This window comes from Caretta caretta, chromosome 1 (assembly GCF_965140235.1).
Source record: "Caretta caretta isolate rCarCar2 chromosome 1, rCarCar1.hap1, whole genome shotgun sequence".
Lineage (NCBI taxonomy): Eukaryota > Metazoa > Chordata > Testudines > Cheloniidae > Caretta > Caretta caretta.
The window spans coordinates 299,368,413-299,388,625 of NC_134206.1; the positions used below are offsets into that span (position 1 = coordinate 299,368,413).

At 42.6% G+C, this 20,213-nt stretch overlaps 1 protein-coding gene across 5 annotated transcripts in view; it reads left to right on the forward strand.

The window, feature by feature from the left end:
* Positions 1-20,213, forward strand: part of GXYLT1 (glucoside xylosyltransferase 1) — a 70,441-nt gene that overhangs the window by 13,602 nt on the left and 36,626 nt on the right. For 4 of the 5 annotated variants that reach the window (XM_075124414.1, XM_048836023.2, XM_048836021.2 and 1 more), the window contains exon 2: positions 9,694-9,786. The exons of the other annotated variant lie outside the window; for it this stretch is intronic. In XM_075124414.1, coding sequence (XP_074980515.1) covers positions 9,694-9,786 — 93 coding nt within the window. The remainder of the gene's footprint in view (positions 1-9,693; positions 9,787-20,213) is intronic. 5 annotated transcript variants of the gene reach the window in all.

The window sequence follows — 20,213 nt, forward strand, 5'->3', positions numbered from 1 at the left end:
CAACGAAAATGATTAGGGGTCTGGAACACATGAGTTATGAGGAGAGGCTGAGGGAGCTGGGATTGTTTAGCCTGCAGAAGAGAAGAATGAGGGGGGATTTGATAGCTGCTTTCAACTACCTGAAAGGGGGTTCCAAAGAGGATGGCTCTAGACTGTTCTCAATGGTATCAGATGACAGAACAAGGAGTAATGGTCTCAAGTTGCAGTGGGGGAGGTTTAGATTGGATATTAGGAAAAACTTTTTCACTAAGAGGGTGGTGAAACACTGGAATGCGTTACCTAGGGAGGTGGTAGAATCTCCTTCCTTAGAGGTTTTTAAGGTCAGGCTTGACAAAGCCCTGGCTGGGATGATTTAACTGGGAATTGGTCCTGCTTTGAGCAGGGGGTTGGACTAGATGACCTTCTGGGGTCCCTTCCAACCCTTATATTCTATGATTCTATGATTTTGTGAGCTAGAGCTCACTTCATCGGTGTTCGCCAGGTTGTGTGCTTACCAAGGGTCAGTGAGAAACTGATTCATGTGTAAAAAGAGGGGTATTTTACAATAATGATTCGATGCTGTGCATGAACTAACAGTCATGCTTCTGTTTGTTGTGACTTATGGTTTTGCAGATGTTGCCTTCTGGGGAACCCCTTACACACTGGAGGAGTGCCTCTGCCAGATAAGGAAGAGCCCAAGGAGGACATGTTCTGAGACGTGCTCCAATTCTCAGAGGCCAAAAAACAAGAACACAAGGAGTAGAGAGAGATTTTGAAGGAAAAAATTAATGTAGACAGGCAGTTCAGAAAGGAGAGCAAGGAGTGAATTGTAATGGGCCAGGAGCAGATGATAAAAGTTTTGGAGGAGCAAACAGAGATGTTGAAGTCCCTAAATAACGCTCTAGGCAGAACACATGCTTGCTTCTCCCACCCCTCTCTGCAGCCAGTACAGAACTACTTTCTATGCCCTCCCCAAACTCCTCCCGCACATTCCTTGCAACTTCTTGGAACATCCCGGTACCCTGTTCACTCCACCCCTTCGGACAGCTTTCAAAATGAAAGCTAGACTTACACACAGCTATGAGAGCCTACATTGCCCTGCACTGTTATCTCCCTTCCCACCAAGCCTTTTGTGTGTGGTTTTAATTGGTATTTAATAAAAACAAACGCTCTGAAAAGATAAGCAATCTCTGTCTTCTTCACGTGGTGGTTGCTGCTGGCATTAATACTCAGTGGCAATATGATCATTTTCTGACTGCAAATCACAATTTTCATACAAGGCGGCAAGTTAAAACATGGCAGTATGCTGTATAGAAAGACACATTACTGGTGCTCATTGTCAAAATGTTGCCTCAAAGTCTCCTTGAGTCTAGTAGCCCCCTGTTGTGCCCTTCTAGTAGCCCTGCCATCTGGCTGCTCAAAATCAGCCACCAGGCAATTGGCCTCCGCGCTCCACCACGGAGGAAACTTTTCACCCTTAGCCTCATAAATATTACGGAGTATGCAGGAGGCTGCTATGACCATGCGAATATTTTCCTCATTTAGGTCTAAATTGCAATAAAGGAAGCGCCAGTGTGCTTTTAATCTGCCAAAGGCATATTCTGTGGTCATTCTGCACCTGCTCAGTCTATTGTTGAAGTGCTCCTTGCTGCTGTCCAGGTTTCCTGTGTAAGGCTTCATGTGTCGTGGGAGTAAGGGGCGCTCTGGGTCTCCCAGGGGCACTATGAACATTTTAACATCCTCAACTGGAATCTTCTGGTCTGGAAAGAAAGTTCATGCTTGGAGCTTTCTGTACAGGCCAGTGTTCCTGAAGATGCATGCATCATGCGCCTTCCCGGACCACCCACGTTGATGTCAATGAAATGCCCACAGTGATCCACAAGTGCCTGCAATACCACAGAGAAATAGCCCTTTCTGTTGATGTCACAGGATGGTCAGAGGACAAAATTTGGATGTGTGCCATCTATCTCCCCACCGCAATTAGGAAATCCCATTGCTGTAAAGCCATCCACTATTTCATGCACATTGTCAAGAGTCACAGTACTTCATAGCCGGATGTGATTTATGTCTCTGCACGCTTGCTTTAATGCAGCTCCAAAGGTGGACTTCTCGACTCCAAACTGATTTGTGACTGACTAGTAGCAGTCTGGAGTCGACAGCTTTCGCACAGCAGTTGCCATACACTTCTCCCCCGAGAGGGTAACTCTCATTTTGGTGTACTTGTGCCGCAGTGCTGGGTGAAGCTCTGTGCACAGTTCCAGAAAGGTGGCTTTCTGCAGCCACTGGTCGTCATCCCAGACTTGCATAACAATGTGATCACTCCATTCAGTGCTTATTTCCCGAGCCCCAAAGCGATGCTCCACTGTGTGCAGCTGTTGCGTGAATGCTGAAGGTAATCTGGTGGTGTTTTTTTCCATGGGACACAGCAGTTCAGGCAACTCTGATTGTTGTTCAGATTGGGAGTTCATGATATACTGCATGACCATCTGCAATATGGTCATAACAGTGACCACATTAGAGAGCAGTGTGGGATGCATCCTTTCAGACAGAGATGACAGGCTCACAGTAAACAAGAGTCATTGAAAAATGTCATGAAATGCAGCTGGAAGCCCATGGAATGATGGGATGGAAAAAACTGCATCATGGGAAGTTGAGCCCTGCACCCATGATGCACTGCTATCCACTCTGCCTTCCCACAACTTATAGCTTTAGAAAGTTGTGAGTAGCACAGTGGGATAGCTACCCACAGTGCACTGTTCTCACTGTCAGTGCTAGAGCACCAACTGTGTACGTGCTCTTCTGACAGGAGCGTTGTGTGAACATGCACAAGCGATGTAATTATACTGGTTTTTGATTGTTGGTGTAAGTTGGGTCTACAAAACTGTGTAGTGTAGATAAGGCCTCTGTGTAGCAGAGACCTGATTTTGCAGCAGGACTGTTCATCAGAGGAGTGAAATCTGAGCCGAGATATATTTAACAGGGCTGTCAAATGATTAAAACAGTCGTGATTAATCACAAAGTTTTAAAAAGTCGCAATTAATCACCATTTTAAGTGTACTGTTAAACAATAGAATACCATTTAAATATTGTTGGGTGTTTTCTACATTTTCAGATATTGATTAAATTATAAGATGGAATAGAAAGTGTACAGTGCTCACTTTATATTATTTTTGATTAAATATTTGCATTGTAAGAAAGATAAAAGAAATATTTTTCTGTTCACGTCATACAAGTACTGTAGTGCAATCTCTTTATTGTGAAAGTGCAACTTAAAAATGTAGAATTTTTTTTTGCATAACTGCACTCAAAATAAAACAACTTAAAACTTCAGAGCCTACAAGTCCCCTTGGTCCTACTTGTTCAGCCAATCACTAAGACAAACAAGTTTGTTTACATTTATGGGAGATAGTGCTGCCTGCTTTTTACTTACAATGTCACCTGAAAGTAGAACAGGCATTCGTGTGGCACTGTTGTAGCCGGTGTTGCAAGGTATTTACGTACCAGATATGCTAAACATTCATATGCCCCTTCATGCTTCGGCCACCATTCCAGAGGACATGCTTCCCTGTTGATGATGAGTTCTGCTCGATAATGATGCAAAGCAGCGTGGACCAATGCACATTCATTTTCAGCCTCTGAGTCAGATGTCACCAACAGAAGATGTGGCTTTTGTTTTGGTTGTTTTTTGGTGGGTCGTGTACTGTAGTTTCCACATCGGGGTGATGCTCTTTTAAGATTTTGGAAGGCACTTCAGATTCTTAAACCTTGGGTTGAGTGCTGTAGCTGTCTTTACAAATTGGTACCTCATATTGGTACCTTCTTTGTGTGTTGTCAGATCTGCAATGAAAGTATTCTTAAATCGAATAACACATGCTGGGTCGTCATCCGAGACTGCCACAACGTGAAATATATGGCAGAATGCAAGTAAAACCATGGAGTGGGAGACATTATTCTCCCCCAAGGAGTTCAGTTACAAATCTTCAGGGCTCCCGTAGTGTTTCTATCTTTTTGTCAGTTTTTCAAAATCCTTGTTGGCACTGATAGATTGTGCTTTTGAAGAGCTAAGGTGGCTGTGATAGCGACTTTGTTGCAAAGCAGGAGCTGAACCATACCCAATGTGGAGTTCCATCTGGTTGAAATACCTTGTTTCTGTCCATTTGCAGCTTGTGGTATTCCTAGCTCTGTACTGTTAGCTGCACTGTTTGAAATGGCCCTCAACTTTTCTGTATTTTGCAAGCACATTTTCAAAACCACCATCACTGAGCACCACTGTAATGGATTGCTGCAGACTGTGAGCGATGCATGCTTTGTGTTCAAAAGGCTGTCTGCTGCTATCATATTATGTGCACTGTCAGGGCTAAGTGTTACCTTTATTTGAATATTTCACTCTTTTGTAATATCCAAGAAACACTTTGCACATGCTTCAGCATAATGTCTCTTCAGTATGTATTACTGTTTAAAGCAAATGACTGCAGTGTCCATGCAGTAATCAGTCAACGCCGAGATAGCTGTAATTGGTCAAGGATGTCCAGTGATCACCAGTCAAAGCAACAGCTAGTGCATTTTTCAGAAACTCCAACTTTATAGTAGTCTTGTTGTGATATAGGTCATGTATTCCTCTGGAGGGCAAAGTATATGACTGATTGATTGGAAGATGCAATTTGAATAACATCTCTTAGCCCCCTGTCGTTTACAATGGTGAGTGGGCTGCAGTCCATAGCCATCCACTTTGCAATAGCATTGGTTAAGCTGTTGTACTTTATTTGATCCAGGGGCTTGTAGTGATTCTGAAACTCTTTAAGCATACTCTGTTGTTCATTTGCTGTCGGTGGGTTTTCTGTAGCATAAAAACTGGCAATTAAAGCATGTTTAGTGCGTAGGTGGTACTGCAGACTTGAAGTACTTCAATGGTGTTGGAACTCGGCATTGCAATAACTACAGATAAGTCTTTTTTATCCAGAGAACCATCCAAAAGTTTTTTTTAAAAATTAAACTTCCCCTTTAAAAGACCTGAACTTTTACTACATTGCTCCATTAACTTTTTCTGATATTTAATCACCCCAGATCATGAGAACACAGTAGAACTGTATCAATGTCCACCAAGCGATGAAATACTAGTAAATAAAGTGGGTCAAAAGAGAGGTGTGCAATTAATGCTTGTTTAAAAAAAAAGTGTTAATTTGTTTTGTGTTAATTGCTTGTGTTAACAGAGATTGACAGCCCTAATATTTAACCATCTGATAAGTAAATGGAGACATCACCTAGTAGACTCACTTTTCTTTTGGCAAATGAGGAGATCATATGTATGCCCTGTCATGTTGTTTTCAGCAGCCTATCCACAAATGTCGCTTGTTGAGAAGATGAAGATAATAATATATGTGTAATACTCTACGCTGAGTGAAGAAGCACAGCTATTCCAATAGTATAGAGATTTTGATGGCACCACTGTCTTTCCTGATTAAGGAAGAACCTATTATACTGAGACCCAGTTCTACCTCGAGCCATCTGACAAACTGGTTGAATTAAATTATATAGATTTTGTGGTGTTGCTTTAATCTTCAGAAAGGACTCAAAATCAAAGATACAGTACTGCAGAAAATACAGTATTGCTGGTGCCTCAAGGGGGGAATCTAAGCTTTTGAAGCATACCGTCTTACAAAGTGCCTTTTTATAACAAAGTGTATCTATCTGCACAAGCATTTTAGACAGTGAAGCAGTATCCTGGAAGAAACTGAATATTGGATTTACATGAGTACTGAACCATACTGGAAATATTCTGTCCTCTTTGTGTTTCACCCAAGGTTCAAAGACAAAAAGATTGCTGGAGTCAGAGGTGTAAGAAATGTTCTTGTCTTTCAAGACAAATGATTCATCACTTCAGGGAACTAAAGCCAATTCCATGAAGGTTTTGATGGTCACGGCACAGAGCATCAGTGGAAGAAATGTGTAAAATAAGTACTTCTTCATTGCAGTACAGAAAAAGCTTTTAAAATGCCTATTCAAAAGTCTTAGTGTAAGTACGGGTTGAATATACTGGTCTGGTCTCCTCTTGGCATATCTGCAAGCTTTAGGCAATGGTTTACATAAAAAAGCAAAAATATAGGACTATTTAATTTTGTCCAAACACTGTCTGCCTCCAATTTTTTACTTTCAGCAACTTCCCTGTGGTGGTGATTTGACATCCTTTTGATATGACACAAGATTATTTCTTATCAATTTCCTTTTTCTAGTTAATGCATGTCTGCCAATTTGGTACACTCATTATAGTAGGTACATGTGTGTTTAAAAAAAGATTTTGCTGTCCTTCACACTTGAGAGCTCATGCTTACATTAGCCTCATTTTTGGTTGTCATGGTTACACACATTTGATATGGTATGTCAATTGAATAAACTTTGAAATAATTCTGTCAGGAACATTGGATGAATGGGCCTTCCTATATCTCTTGTGAGATTTACAGTTTTGTTGCAATTTCTTTTGGCATATATGAGAAGGGGAGGTGGATATGCATTTTAGCGCCTGGGGTAAGCAATCATACTCGTACCCTCTAGAGGCAACATATGTGTGGGGGGGCCATGGTGTCATGTCCCCAGATTTCTACCTCCCATTTAGCACAGAAGTTTTTAAACTGTAGGGTGTGCCTCCCTAGGGGGATGCACCCCCCAAGTTAGAAAACCGTTGCTTCCTGCCAGGAGCCAGCAGATGAGTAGCTGGTGGGAGCCGCTTGGGCCCGTAGTTCTCTGTGCTGTGGGCAGCACAGCTCCAAGCTGTGTCCCTGACATGCTCTTGCCTCTGCCATGAAGGAGCTTGGTGCGGACTTGTGACACCTCCTGGAGCCAGCCCCTGCCCATGGAGTGTGGATGCTATTAGATGCTCCCTGAGGTTTTTCCTGCAGTACTCATGCCCCTTGGGCACCTGCCTCTCAGCAGCCTGGTCACACCCTGGTTGCCATCCAGCAACCTGCCATTGCAGCCGGGTCACTCTCCCCTACTCCCTGTCCGTAGAGCGGAACCGCACCTTGCTCTCCTTTGCTGCCCGGCCCCTGCCCCAGCCTCAGGGCTGCTGGGCTCACAATGACACAGCCTGATCTCTGAACTCAGCCATCTGAGCCCAGTGCCCAGCCCAGGAACTGGGAACCGGCGGCTGCTGGAAGGGTGGACTCTTTCCTGCCAGCTCCAAAAAGCAAGGCTATGAGAATGTTGCAACCTCTAGGCTTAAACACTGCCCCCCTTCCCTGCCTCCTCCCACTATGGGCACGCATCGTTGTACAGAAAACAGGATGGTGGCCAAATAGAGGGCCCAGCACATGTAGAAGGCACTAGGATTCAGGAGATGGCATGCAGCTGCAGAGGTACTGTTTCCGGGAGAAGCAGCGTCATGCCATCCGCTCCCGGCCCGGGTCTCTATTTGGGGGGAGGTACAAAACCACACCTCACCCCAGACTATGCCCTTGGACTCCAACCAATGGTGTTGAGTCCAATCCTGTGGGGAATGAGGAGGGAGACCTGATGCTGTTGGGCCCAAGCCTGCACTGCCCCATTTTTGTGCCCCTGCCAGCTCTGTGTCCTAGGCAGCTGCCCATCTTGCCCCATCCTAGTTGTGGCTCTGGAAAATGGGGAAAGGAGGTCACTTCAGAGGATATATGCACTTTAGAATCCTCAAATTTATCATTTTTAAATGTGTGTTTAAGTGAAGTGTTTAAGTGTTTTGAGGTTGGTTTGCTCACGTAGGCCTTTGAACATGCATTTAAAAAGCTTTCCCTAATCATTACTTGACTACTACTGTGTAAAAGTGGGTAGGGCAGCAATAGTAGCAATAGCAACTGCTATTTCAGTTCTTAATCTAGTAGAGGTAAGGAAATTATTGCGCATGTCATTAATATGAAGGAGGGAAAACTTGCCAAGGATGGTTCTGATGACACTGCACAGCACTGTAAACGTGACTACAAAGAAATAAGGTTCTGCCATGTCATATCTTACCATCGTCCATGAAAATAACTTTGTGTAGACTTGTTAGATTCCAATATTAAATGAAGGTTTTGGGTGGATGGGAATGACATTTAAATAGACAATGTCATTTTAAAAAGATTACATTTAAAAAGCTATTCTAATTTAGGACTGATTTAGGCTGTCTAGAGGGAAAAACACTTATTTTTTTAACAGGTTGAAGGGCTAGCATATGCTATGGTGAAATACTAGTGGCCCCCATCTACACTAGGGCTTTGAAGCCTGTTAGTTTAGCGAACAGGTTTTTTTGTATAGAAAGCATTTATTTTTCTAGACTAGACAAGGCCTTAGAAAAAGAAAATTCCTAAGAATACTTAAATGGAAGTTCACCTTGCTCCTTGTGTCACAAGAGATCCAGTATTTACAAGGTACCCACTGATTCTAATAAAAATATCCCTGTAATGTAGATAGTGGTTTGCCACTTGCCCATGGCAAATTAAAAGCTTGCTCTGGACCATTGTGGGGACCTACACCATCAATTTCTGCAACTTTTAAGTTTTCATTTAAAAAAAAAAATCTGGTTCTTGGGGTTGCAAAAACTACGTCTAAATCTATGTATTGTATTCCTGACTTACCCATAGCAAACAATTCTGCTGCTCACAGCTTTGGTAAGCAGAATGAAATTAGACTGGTCATTTTCACTGCTGTTACTGAAAACTCTGTGGGCAGCAATGAAAATGTCAATTTCATGCTTCTATAGCTTTAAAAAGAACCGAGGAACAGTAGAATCAAGCACTGGAAATAGTCACCAGGGAGAAAAATCCAGTAAATAGTATGTGCATGTGGAGAGGACATATACAGTCACAGAAATCCTCCCTCCTCACAAGAGTAAGAAGTATGTGCATGTGGAGAGGATAGAAAGCTCCTCCTTGCCAGCCTTTAGAGGTGAAGCATTTCAAAAGTATGATGCCTATTAACGCCAGGCTAATATCCAAAGGGAGCCCAAGAAGAGTCTAGGGCAGAAGCCTGGTAAAAAGCCTAGCCTCCTCTCCCTTCCTGGCATCTGGCGGTAATGGTGGGGTGGGGAAAAGGGAGAGCAAGAGTGGGGGACTGGGCTTCTCATAATAGAACTGCTCTTGGACATTGCTGATGGTGCCCAATACTCTTATAGCTGTACCTCTGTGGGGCCCGCATGCATGGGGTGTGCCCCCTGGGGATCACCGAGGAATATTCGGGGGGGGGGGCACAGCTGGGCCTGGGACAGCCGCCATGGGGGGCAGGGAGGGAGTCCCACCCTGTTCCACTCCTGGCCACAGCCCCAGTTGCCAGTCCCCCCACCAGGGGTCCCAGCTGCAGCCGGTGTTTGGCTGTTGGCCTGTGCCTGGCGTCCCGGCTGCAAACCCGTGCCCAGGGCTCCGCTCCTGGCTCCGCACTCAGGGTCCTGGCTGCCCCCAACTGTAGCCCCAGCATTAGCCCCCTTACCCCGTCTGCATCCCCTGTACTGGGGAGCAGTGGAGGGGCGCGGACAGAGATAAGAGGGGCACAAGGTAAAAAGCTTGGGGACCACTGCTCTAGCTAGTATGTTTAGTGTTTGGGCTAGTAGGTATCTGGTTTATCTAAGCCTTGACACAATATAAGCTAGTGTTCTCTGTGGAATTGCTATGCCATGGAATAACAGTTCAGATGTTTGAGCTGAAAATAATCAATTTCATTTTGATGTAAAACCAGTAACTTTCTTATAGGATTGTTATTTCTGTCTTATCCTGTTAGGTGTAAGAATTTGTCTATATCTTACTGGAATTCCTATTGGATGCTGCCCTCTGATGTTTGTGGAATGAACTGCTTTTGGGAAGCTGCTTTTAGGTAGGCTCTAATATTAAATAGAAACTTATTACTGGCAGCTAGTATCGTTGGTTATATAACAAACTGGCAAATTAAGCACACTTTAAAAATTACTTCAGATGTATTTTCTTGTGCTCATAGTGCAACTGTCTTCATAAACTGGACTTGTATGCCCCTTAATGACACTTTGTGCGTTATCAGTTATCCTGAGAAATTAAATATCAAGAAGAAATCCAAAGAATATTTAACTAATTTTCTTTATTGTATTTGTTTTCTTTTTATTACTACTTATTTAGGAATTATTAACAGGCTTACAAATCCTTGCCATGTAAATATCAAAAACAAAAGAATAATTGTTAAAACAGTGAGCTTTTGTTTCAAAAGACATGTAGGAATATAGTCTTTAGCTCTCTATTTAACAGGGTGTTATGATATTACAAAATGAGCATCATTACAACACTGACATCATTTCTAGTGATTTTATTAAATTGAGTAAAATCTCTATTTACTCATATTTAACAGACCAGGCATGTCTATCAAATGCTGATATTCAACATTATCTTTTTCTTCTAGCCATTCTTCTAGCCTAACATAATGAAAAACTATTTGTGGGTCACCATTTTTAACAAACTGATAAGATTTGTTGCAGTGAGCTGTAAACCTGCAGATTAATTCAGTAGAGATAGAACAAGTACACATTTTTTCAATTACTCATTTCCAGTGATCAGATTTATTATTTGAAACCAGGAGTTCTAATTAACTTTTTTTCCCTAGGATCTCATGACTAGCTGAGAGCACTAGCCAAACAATTCTGAGCTTACTACTTTACAGCATGCCATAAGTAACCTGAAACAATAGTTGTACAGTACGTTGAAGTGTTGGCATGACCTCAAAGTTTCATCTTTAATGAGTAGTTTACACACATTACAGCTGTAATGTAAATTTGTTTTCAAATGATGCAAATAGTTCATTCTGAGAAGTAACATTGCACGTCTGGCATGCTTCAGAACTACTTGACAAAGACGCGGTCCCCAAGCAACACAGTGCTTTTCAGTGTACATCTAATACGGCAAGTTACTTGTCTTCTGTTAAAATCTGATCAGGTCCTCTTTAAAGATATCTTTGTGCAGTATATCTGACTATCTCTGAGGACCCCTTTCTAACCAGCATGGCAATCCATCACCACAGACAACTGGGTACTGGAAATAATGCATTCAGGCTATATGATACCATTCATTTATCCATCCCTCTTCAGGGACCCCTCTCACAAACACCTTCTATGGAAAGAAGTAAACCACCTCCTACATCTGGGCACTGTGGAACAGGTACTATCACAGCACAAAGGGAAGGGTTTTTACTCCCACTCCTTCTTAACTCAGAAGAAGAAGAACAGAGGATGAAGTCCTATTTTATACCTCAGAAAACTCAACAACTTCACAAGGGTCCAACAGTTCAGGATGGTCACATTAGCAACAATAATACCAGTGCTGGAGCAGTGGGACTGGTTTTCGGCCCTTGACCTCCAAGATGCCTTTTTTCATGGAACCATACGTTCTGTTCACAAGAGGTTCCTCATGTTTATTCTGGGGACAGAACATTATTAATACATGGTTCTGCTCTTTGGCCTTTCGACAGCCCCTCAGGTGTTTTCCAAAGTGTTCGTGCAGTGGTGGCACACCTCCGCAAATAGGGAGTGACAATTTTTCCCTATGTAGACAATTGCCTGTTAGAAGCACCCACCCGGGTAGATGCCATAGACACTATCAACATGACAATCATCCTCTTTTTGCAGCTGGGACTACAACTCAGCGTACAAAAATCAACATTGATACCCATGCGGAAACTGGACTTCATTGGGGTGGATATCGATGCTCTAGAGGCCGAAGCATCATTACCACTGACAGGATTCCTCACTATAGTCAATTGGATTTCCACCATACTGAACAGCCCACAGGTATCTGCATGGATCTGTGTCCAACTATTAGGCCAGATGACAGCAACCACATTCATGGTACGACCAGTGTTCCCTCCTAATTTTTCCCACCCGTGTGTGGAATGAACTTTTTTATGTGCACCAATATGGAGGTGATGTGTGACACATCACCTTCATATCGGTGCACATAACAAAATTAATGTGGTGGGGGTGGGGCCGAGGGGTTTGGAGTGTGGGAGGGGGCTCAGAGCTGGGGCAGAGGGTTGGGCTGCAGGGGTGTGAGAGTTCTGGCTGGGGGTGGGGGGCTCAGGGCTGGAGCAGAGGGTTGGAGTTGGGGATGGCGCCAGCTGGGGGTGTGGGCTCAGGTGGAGCTGCCGATGACGGGTTTGGGGTGGAGATGGGGGCTACGGTGGGCGTGAGGACTCCCCCCAGCAGCACCTGGGCTTGGGGGGAGAGGCACCTCTCCCCGCTGTGGCAGCTCCGGGGCTGGAGCCATGGGATAGGCGCCCCTACCCTGGCCCCCGCAGGTCCAGACAGGGTTGGGTTCAGGGAGGGCCGCCCTGCAAAGGGGCCGGGCCACCCCGGCCGGGGCCAGGCTGCCCTGGCTGTGGCAGGTTGGGGCTGGGGCGTCCCCCGGCGGGTTCCCTGAGCACCTGCGCAACACTAAATAGGCTGCTGCGTGGCCGCGCACCTTACAGGGAACTCTAGGGTATGACACGAGCATCTTCACGTATGCTTCCTTCAGGCCTGGCTAAGAACAGTCTACATACCACACAAACACAGCCTAAACAAGTGCCTCTTAATGCTGCACAAAGACAAAGACTCGCCATACTGGTGAATGCAGCCCAACAATGTGTGCGTGGGAGTCCCTTTCACACAGACTCCACCTTCAGTGATTCTCACAACCAATGCCCCTTGATAGGCTGGGGAGCCCATATACAACACTAAACAATTCAGAGCTGGTGGTCTCCTACCAAGACGCTGTTACACATAAATCTCCTGGAACTGTGTGCATTTTGCAGTGCGTGCTTGCACTTCCTGCCATTGATCAGGAACAAGACTATATGGGTAATGACGGACAACATTGCCTGCATGATTTATATAAACTGAAAGCGAGGGGAAAGGTCACACACCCTATGCACCGAAGTCATGAAACTATGGAACTGGTGTATCTGACACAGTGTCAAAATGTCAGCTTCATATCTCCCAGTACGTCAAAACACCACAGCGGATACATTGAGCAGGGAATTCTGGCAGGACCAGAAGAGAGAGCTAAACAACACAGTTGTGCAGAGCATATTCAAACATTGATGTCACCCATCCATAGACTTCTTCGCAGGCTCCCAGAACTGCAAATGCCTGCAATTCTGCTCAAGAGCAGAGTTGGGTTCCCATTCCTTGGGTGATGCCTTTCTTTTCAAATGGGATACGCTTCTGCTGTATGTGTTTCCACCAATCCCCTTGCCATTGAGGGTAGTATACAAAATAAGAGACAAGATCAGAGTCATCCTTATAGCGCTCACGTCGCCCAGACAAACTTGGAAATCGTACCTATTGAGGATGGTGGTATGTGCACTGCACACTCTTGCTGAATCTTCTCTTGCAAAATGCTGGACAGGTTTACCATCCAAACCTGGAGAGAATTCACCTGAGAACGTGGCTTCTACATGGTTCCAGCCTGACAAACTGACCTGCACTGCATAGGTAAAAGACATATTAGTAAACAATAGGAGGACAACCACATGGAATACTTACCTGCATAAATGGAAGAGATTTGCCATCTAATGCCAAAACAAATGAGCCCGACCTGTTACCTCCCCTTTACCAATGATTTGAGAATACGTTCTAGAACTAAAGAACTCCAGCCTATTCCTTAGCTTGCTTAGAGAACACCTTACCACTATTACTGCTTTTCACCACAAGGTGGACAGGATATCGATATTTGTCAATCCTACCACCAAGCACTTTCTTGGGGGTATCAGAAACCTTTACCCTGAAATACAAGTACCTACCCCACCTTGGGACTTGAACTTGGTACTACGACTGCCTTACCTGGGCCCCACTCAAACATTAGCAACATGCTGTCTAACACATTTGTCAGTCGCATTCTTAGTGGCTATCACGTCCGCCTGATGAGTGGGAGAGTTAGGAGCCCTCATGGCGCACCCACCACATACCATCTTTTTCAAAGATAAGGTCACCTTAACCTTAAGATTTCACCCTGAATTTTTACCTAAAGTACCCTCCTCTTTTCACTTGAACCAACCAATCCATCTTCTCTAAACCTCATGGGAGCAAACAGGACTCAATATTACACACCCTGGACATCAGACACACACTAGCGTTCTACCTTGAGATAACCAAGACCTTCGGAAAGTCAGAGACTTTTTATTTCAACTTCAGAATGATCTAAAGGTTCCACCATTTCTAAGCAGAGACTGTCCAAATGGATTTCTGGATGCATCAGAACCCACTCTACCAGGTCATTATCAACCTCAGTAGTTTTTCTCAACAATATCCTATCATGAACCTATGTGAAGTGGCCACCTGGGCATCCACATACATGTTTACAAAACACTGTACGATAGATCAGAGCTCAAGATCGGATGCACTGGTAGAACTTACTATACTATCATCAAGTATCAGGGTTCATCTGAAGAAGTGGAGTTTTACCCACGAAAGCTTATGCCCAAATAAATCTGTTAGTTTTTAAGGTGCCACCAGACTCCTTGTTGTGTTTATACTATCAGTTACCAATGCAACTCTGAAGCCCCTTCCATCCACTGAGGGGCACTGCTCGACAGTCACCTGAAATGGAGCACCCACAGAGACACTCCTTGAAGAAGAGACGGTTACTCACCCTGTGCAGTAACTGAAGGTCTTCAAGATGGTGTCCTGTGGGTGCTCTATTACCCACCCTTTCCCCCCTCTATTTCGGAGTTTAATCTATGGACTTGGTGGTGGTGAAGGAACTGAAGGGGGGGAGACCGGGAGAGTGCATGCAGTGACCCGGACAAGCACTGCTGCTGAAATTCTCTGATCAAAGGCACAGTGAAGCACCCTCAGGGACACCATCTCGAAGAATCTGTTACCTCACAGGGTGAGTAATTTTTTTTCTGGTTTTAATTCCAACACTTGTAAGCTTTGAAAACCCTCCCAGCAGTTGTCAGTCAGCAAGCTTAGAGTGTCTATTACTATCTGCCTCTTCCCTTCAACAGAGGACCTCCTTTGTTAAGACCCAATGTCACAGCAATCATTCTTGGCCACAGAGGGCTGGATAGGACTTTATTCAAATCTTGTTAACGTAATGTCTATCTCATAGAGCTCATTCTAGAGCAACACAACGCATTTCTCCCCAAAGCCTGCTGTCTTGAAGTGTCTTAAGACTGGACACAGGTTTTTATTTATATTTGACCGAAAATTTCCTCCCCAAATCAGGGGAGAACATTAGACGTGAGATCGAAAGATAAGGGAATGAGAGGGAGGAGGGAAAGGAGACGAAGTGGGGGTAGGAAGGGAAAAGGAGAGAACATCTCTTCTGTTTGGTAGGAATTAATGAAAGGTTTCTAAAAAGTTAGATTAAATCTTTTCAAATTTGTCTGTGGTGTCATCTCTGAAACATTACCTGTTCTTTAGCTGCTAGATTAGGTGAGTTGCTGTGACAAGCTTCCATCCCTGGGGGCAATGTGCTCTTTCATCTAAGCAAGTTGTTTGGTTGTAAGCAATGCTATAGAGAACCAAGCTTTCTGGGAGTTGGAGAGTTTCCAGGATGATGGGATATATCCCAAAATGCAGGTCTGGGAAGTAATTTTTAATCCTATTAATCCTCCAATCTACTTTTAGTCAAATGGATTATGTTTTGGGATAGTCCCAAAACATGTGACCCAGTGTGGCTGGATCCAAGTTTTGTAGCTGTGTCAAGTTCATTTACATGGGCACTGGGCTAATCCAGTTTTCTTTATTAGAAAACATTTATAATAGTGAAACCTTGCTGTATTTGATTAATTGAACATCAAAACTTATAACCACAGAGACACGCTCCATCTCTGAACCATAAATATTCTGCAAACATGTAAAACTTCTATACTAATCAGATTCCTGATTTGTTGCCCCTTAGATCTGTATAGTGCAAAGGCATTATACGAGACTACGTTCTCTTGTGGGAGAGGGTAGGAAGTCGGAGAAAAGAATATGGACTTTGAGGAACATTACAATTTTGGATTTGTGTTCTAAAAATATTGTTTCACATCTGTTGATTAAAAGTGTAGCCAATTGCTTGACAACCCTTGTGTTAATTATTAAGAATGTTTGAGGCCAGTTAACTATGTTTAACCAAACGTATTGCCTAAAGACAAAACAGTACAATACAAAGAGGAGACGTACATATCCTCCTTCTGGGAAGCAATTCTTCTCTCTGTGTATTCACCGTACTCAGAAGGTGTGCTTCAAAGATACATCCTCGCTCATATTGTGGGTTGTTCATATTGTGGTTGTTTACAGGCTAAAAGCCTCATATGTTAAAGTTTTAAATTTAACCCACTAGTTTGTGCCCGCGTTGTCCTTCATATCTCCCTGTATTTTCTCTATCTTGTTTTAAAACTACATTCCAAGTGTTGTTGAACCATGAAAGTACTCCCTAATTGTTGCAGGTACTGGTCCATGAAAGTACTCCTCCAACTTGTATCCGGGCAAAACATTAATATATTTTTGGTTCGATAAGTTTCTTATTTTCTAATGCCAAAGCTCACTCAGCATAGGTGACCAGAATTATAGAAAGACATAGGCCAATTCAGGCCATGTAACTTCTAGAAATATGTATATATATATATATATATATATATATATATATATATACACAATATATTACATCAATACTACATGTCTAATGCATATTAATATATCTGTGGTGTGAATAATACATATTGACGTATACAATAGCTCAGCATATATTGGTCAACATTGTACTTGGTACATTCTTATTCATGCATCTTGGCGTAGACATATTTCCTATATTCAAATGCCAAAGCTGACTTCATCTTTGCAAAGTGTTGTGGGGTACTTGACATGGATGAACAGACTTATGGAAAGAACATATGTATTCAATTAACATAACATCCGAACACCCCTATATATAATGTACTACTTTCTTTGCTCTGTCCATGCAGGTCATTGTGGTTCTCTAGCAGACAAGTAGAGTGTCTGTGGTACAGAACTTGCTAAATGACAGCCCAAACCATCCATATGGACCTTTATCCGTCAAGGGACTAGTGTTGTTCTTACTTTCTGGACCAGTGACATTCAAGTATTTGATACAAAGTGATACAGTTTCAACAGGAGAGGATAAAAGAGACCCACACCAGAATATACCTGGTGGTTAGGTCAGTCACTCACCTGGGAGAGGGGAGACCTGAGTTCAAGTCCCTGAACTAGAGCAGGGATTCACATCTGGGTCTCTCACATTCCAGGTAAGTGCCCTGGATATTGGGTATAAAAGAGTGGGTAAAGGGAATGGCACCACTGGTTCTGTGAATAGTGCCTAAATCCCCTTTTGAATGTAGCTTGAAAGCAATGTTTGTTTTGATAATGTCAAAATGGTTCAGTTAGATATTTTGGAAATGCTTTCTTTTTTCAGCTAAAGCAATTTGAAAATTGACAGACATTCATGGAAACGTTTCTCTCTCCAAATCTGCAGATTTCAGGGAGAAGTTTCCTCTGAAATAGTTCATCCAGCTTCATTCCAGAGTTGCTGGATGTTATCACCCCTTGAATCTTATCATAAGAACTCCCTCTTGTTGAGAGAAAAGCATGGTCCACACCCAGTTATTAAGTTTAATTAACTTTAAAGTTTTATTGGTGAACATTTTAGGATTTAGAAGATTTTATCACCACTTTAATTAAGCAAAAAGCATGATTAAAGTGGAGTAGGACAGGGTAGTGATCAGTTGTTTTAAAGGATAGAAGTTCACCAGTTTCTTTTAATGTGAATTCTTTTTTATTATGAGTAACATTTTATTTCATTTTATAGGACTTGGAACTGTACATATTAATGTGTTTTTGCCTGATTGTAAAAAGTTAACATATTTGCAAAACAGCTTTTGATAACTTGAAGGCAGCTTTGTGCATAACTGTCTTTAATTAAATACATGTCTTAATGGCATACATTGCATTAAAGATTATGCACTAAAGATCATATTATTTTTCATTTTGAAATGTAGCTCTCATTTTTGGAGGATTGGTGAGAATGGATAATACGGTAGACAGATTCTTTGTGTTTTCCTCTGTATTTATTGCTGACAAACTTCATTAAAACAATTGGATTTATGCATCTAAAATATATTTCTAATGCTATTTTCCCATGTATGTAATTTCAGTAACAGCTACAAGTAGTTATGTGCTGGGGCAGGAGGATGGATAGGAGGAGGAACTAGGGGAGCAACTGACACTTGTGGAGGTGGGGTGGGAACAGGATCCAAGCTGGGAAGGAGCATCCTGACAGTTGCTATTTCTGTTCCTCATCAGCTGGTGCTTGGTGCCTTGTGCTCTCCACAGGCTGGTGCACGTGTTCCTGACCCTCTGGTGGGCTGGGTGACTCTGCCAGAACCCACAATTGCTGGAAGGCAGGGAGAGGAGAACCGTTCATACCTTCTCCCCAGGGGGCTGGCCTGATCCCGTGCACTGTGATGGCTGTTTAAGCCCGTTCTCCAGGTCCTGCTCTGGCCTCTGCAAGATAATGTGTTGGAAAAAACATACATCAGCTCCCCCAGTAGGCATTTGTCCTATCCCTCCAGTTCTGCTGTCCATCTTTATGAGATCACAAATGGGAAGGGATCAGGTCTGTATGGTGGAATGAGGGTTGCAGGGGATGCTCAGTCGTGAATGGGAGATGCTTTACACATGTCTAATGAAATATGGCTTTTAGATAAAGTTTGAGACCCCTGAGAGATCCTTTAATCAGATGTTATGTATGGTCTCAAACACTATGGTGTGATATATACAGTGAATTTTGATTTGCTGTTGTGGAATCAGTAGTTTAGTTGTCTTCACAGGGCCTCTAGATACTTTTCACCTCAGTTCACATTTAATGTTGCATACTGTCCTCTGTTGGTTAGCTAGTAAGAATAGGTTTGGTAGTCAAAAGTTTAAAATTTTAAAAAAAGTTTCTTGGTCAAATAATTATTTGTGAATGATTAAAATTTATCCCTGAGCAGTGTTTTGGCTTTTTCTTTCGTTACTCTAGGGGGAGGAAGGGAAACTTGGGTGGGGGAATAAGAAGTTAAATTTGAGTTAAGGTTTCTGGACTACATATCCCACTAATGCAAACCATAAAGAGCATTCAGTTAAGCAGCTAAGTCTTTCAACAACCCATCTACATTCTACTTCAGCAGTTTTTTTCATAATATCAATTACCTCCCTTCCACCACCCATAATTCATATGCCTCTGCTCTCTTCTTAAACAGCATGCAGCCTTAACTCTGGCCAGAAATGTAATATATGAGTGCGCTTGCTTATATGGATTTGAATTATGTAATTTATATGAAAAAAAGTTACTACAAAATTCAGAAAAATGTCTTAAAACAGACGATCCATTCACAGAACTTTGTAAAGCGTTGCAGAAAAACATCTCACAGCCACCATTTGCAATGTAACATCTAATTTACTTAGATCAATACAAAACCAGATGAAGAACTATTCTGAATGTTATTTATGAAAGTCTTCCACCAGTCCTCTGTTATGAGGGCACTTGTGGCTCCATAGTTAAGGTTGAGTTGAGGGTTTTTTTGCACTTAGTGCAGGGATTCAACTACTTGGTTTATATATGAAAAATAGACTGTCTTTTCCCACAAATTGCACCACTTTTTGACAGGAGAAAGAATTTTCTGAGATTTTGTATGTGAATTAATTTGAATTAATTGTGGGAAAAAAAGGGGGGGCATTTGAAGAAATCTAGTATTGTCAGAATTTTTGTTGTTCTGAATGATCTCAACAATGGAATAGTTCACTCTTCAAATTTCCTGTGTAGTTAAAACTCATGGAAATCTTATGCACAGGTTAAATTTTGAAGAAATTTGTGCGTAGGATTAATAGTAATTCTTTGCTGTTGATTCATAACTGAAGGTTTCTTTTCTAGAATGGTGTGACACAGATACTCTTCACAAAGGATCCTCGGTTCTTTGCAAACAGCTCTCACTTCAGACCTGACAAACTCACTCCACCAAACATGTCTTACTTTTTATGGATAAATATCCTTTAACATGTAAGATATCAATAGAAAGCTCACAACTTGTCAAAACTCATAATCATTGTGAGATGTATGTACACATAATATTTAAGGGATAATGTATTTATATTGAAAGTATGTTTTATGCACTTGGAGTAGAAATTAGTCACCAGGTGGTAATGTGTCTCTATGATGACCCATTCAAACAAAAGGGAGTTGTCACCCCTTCCTGATCGGTTGGTGAGGTAATGAATGCATGGTTCTATTGTCTACCCTTGCCACAATCCATGGAAAACT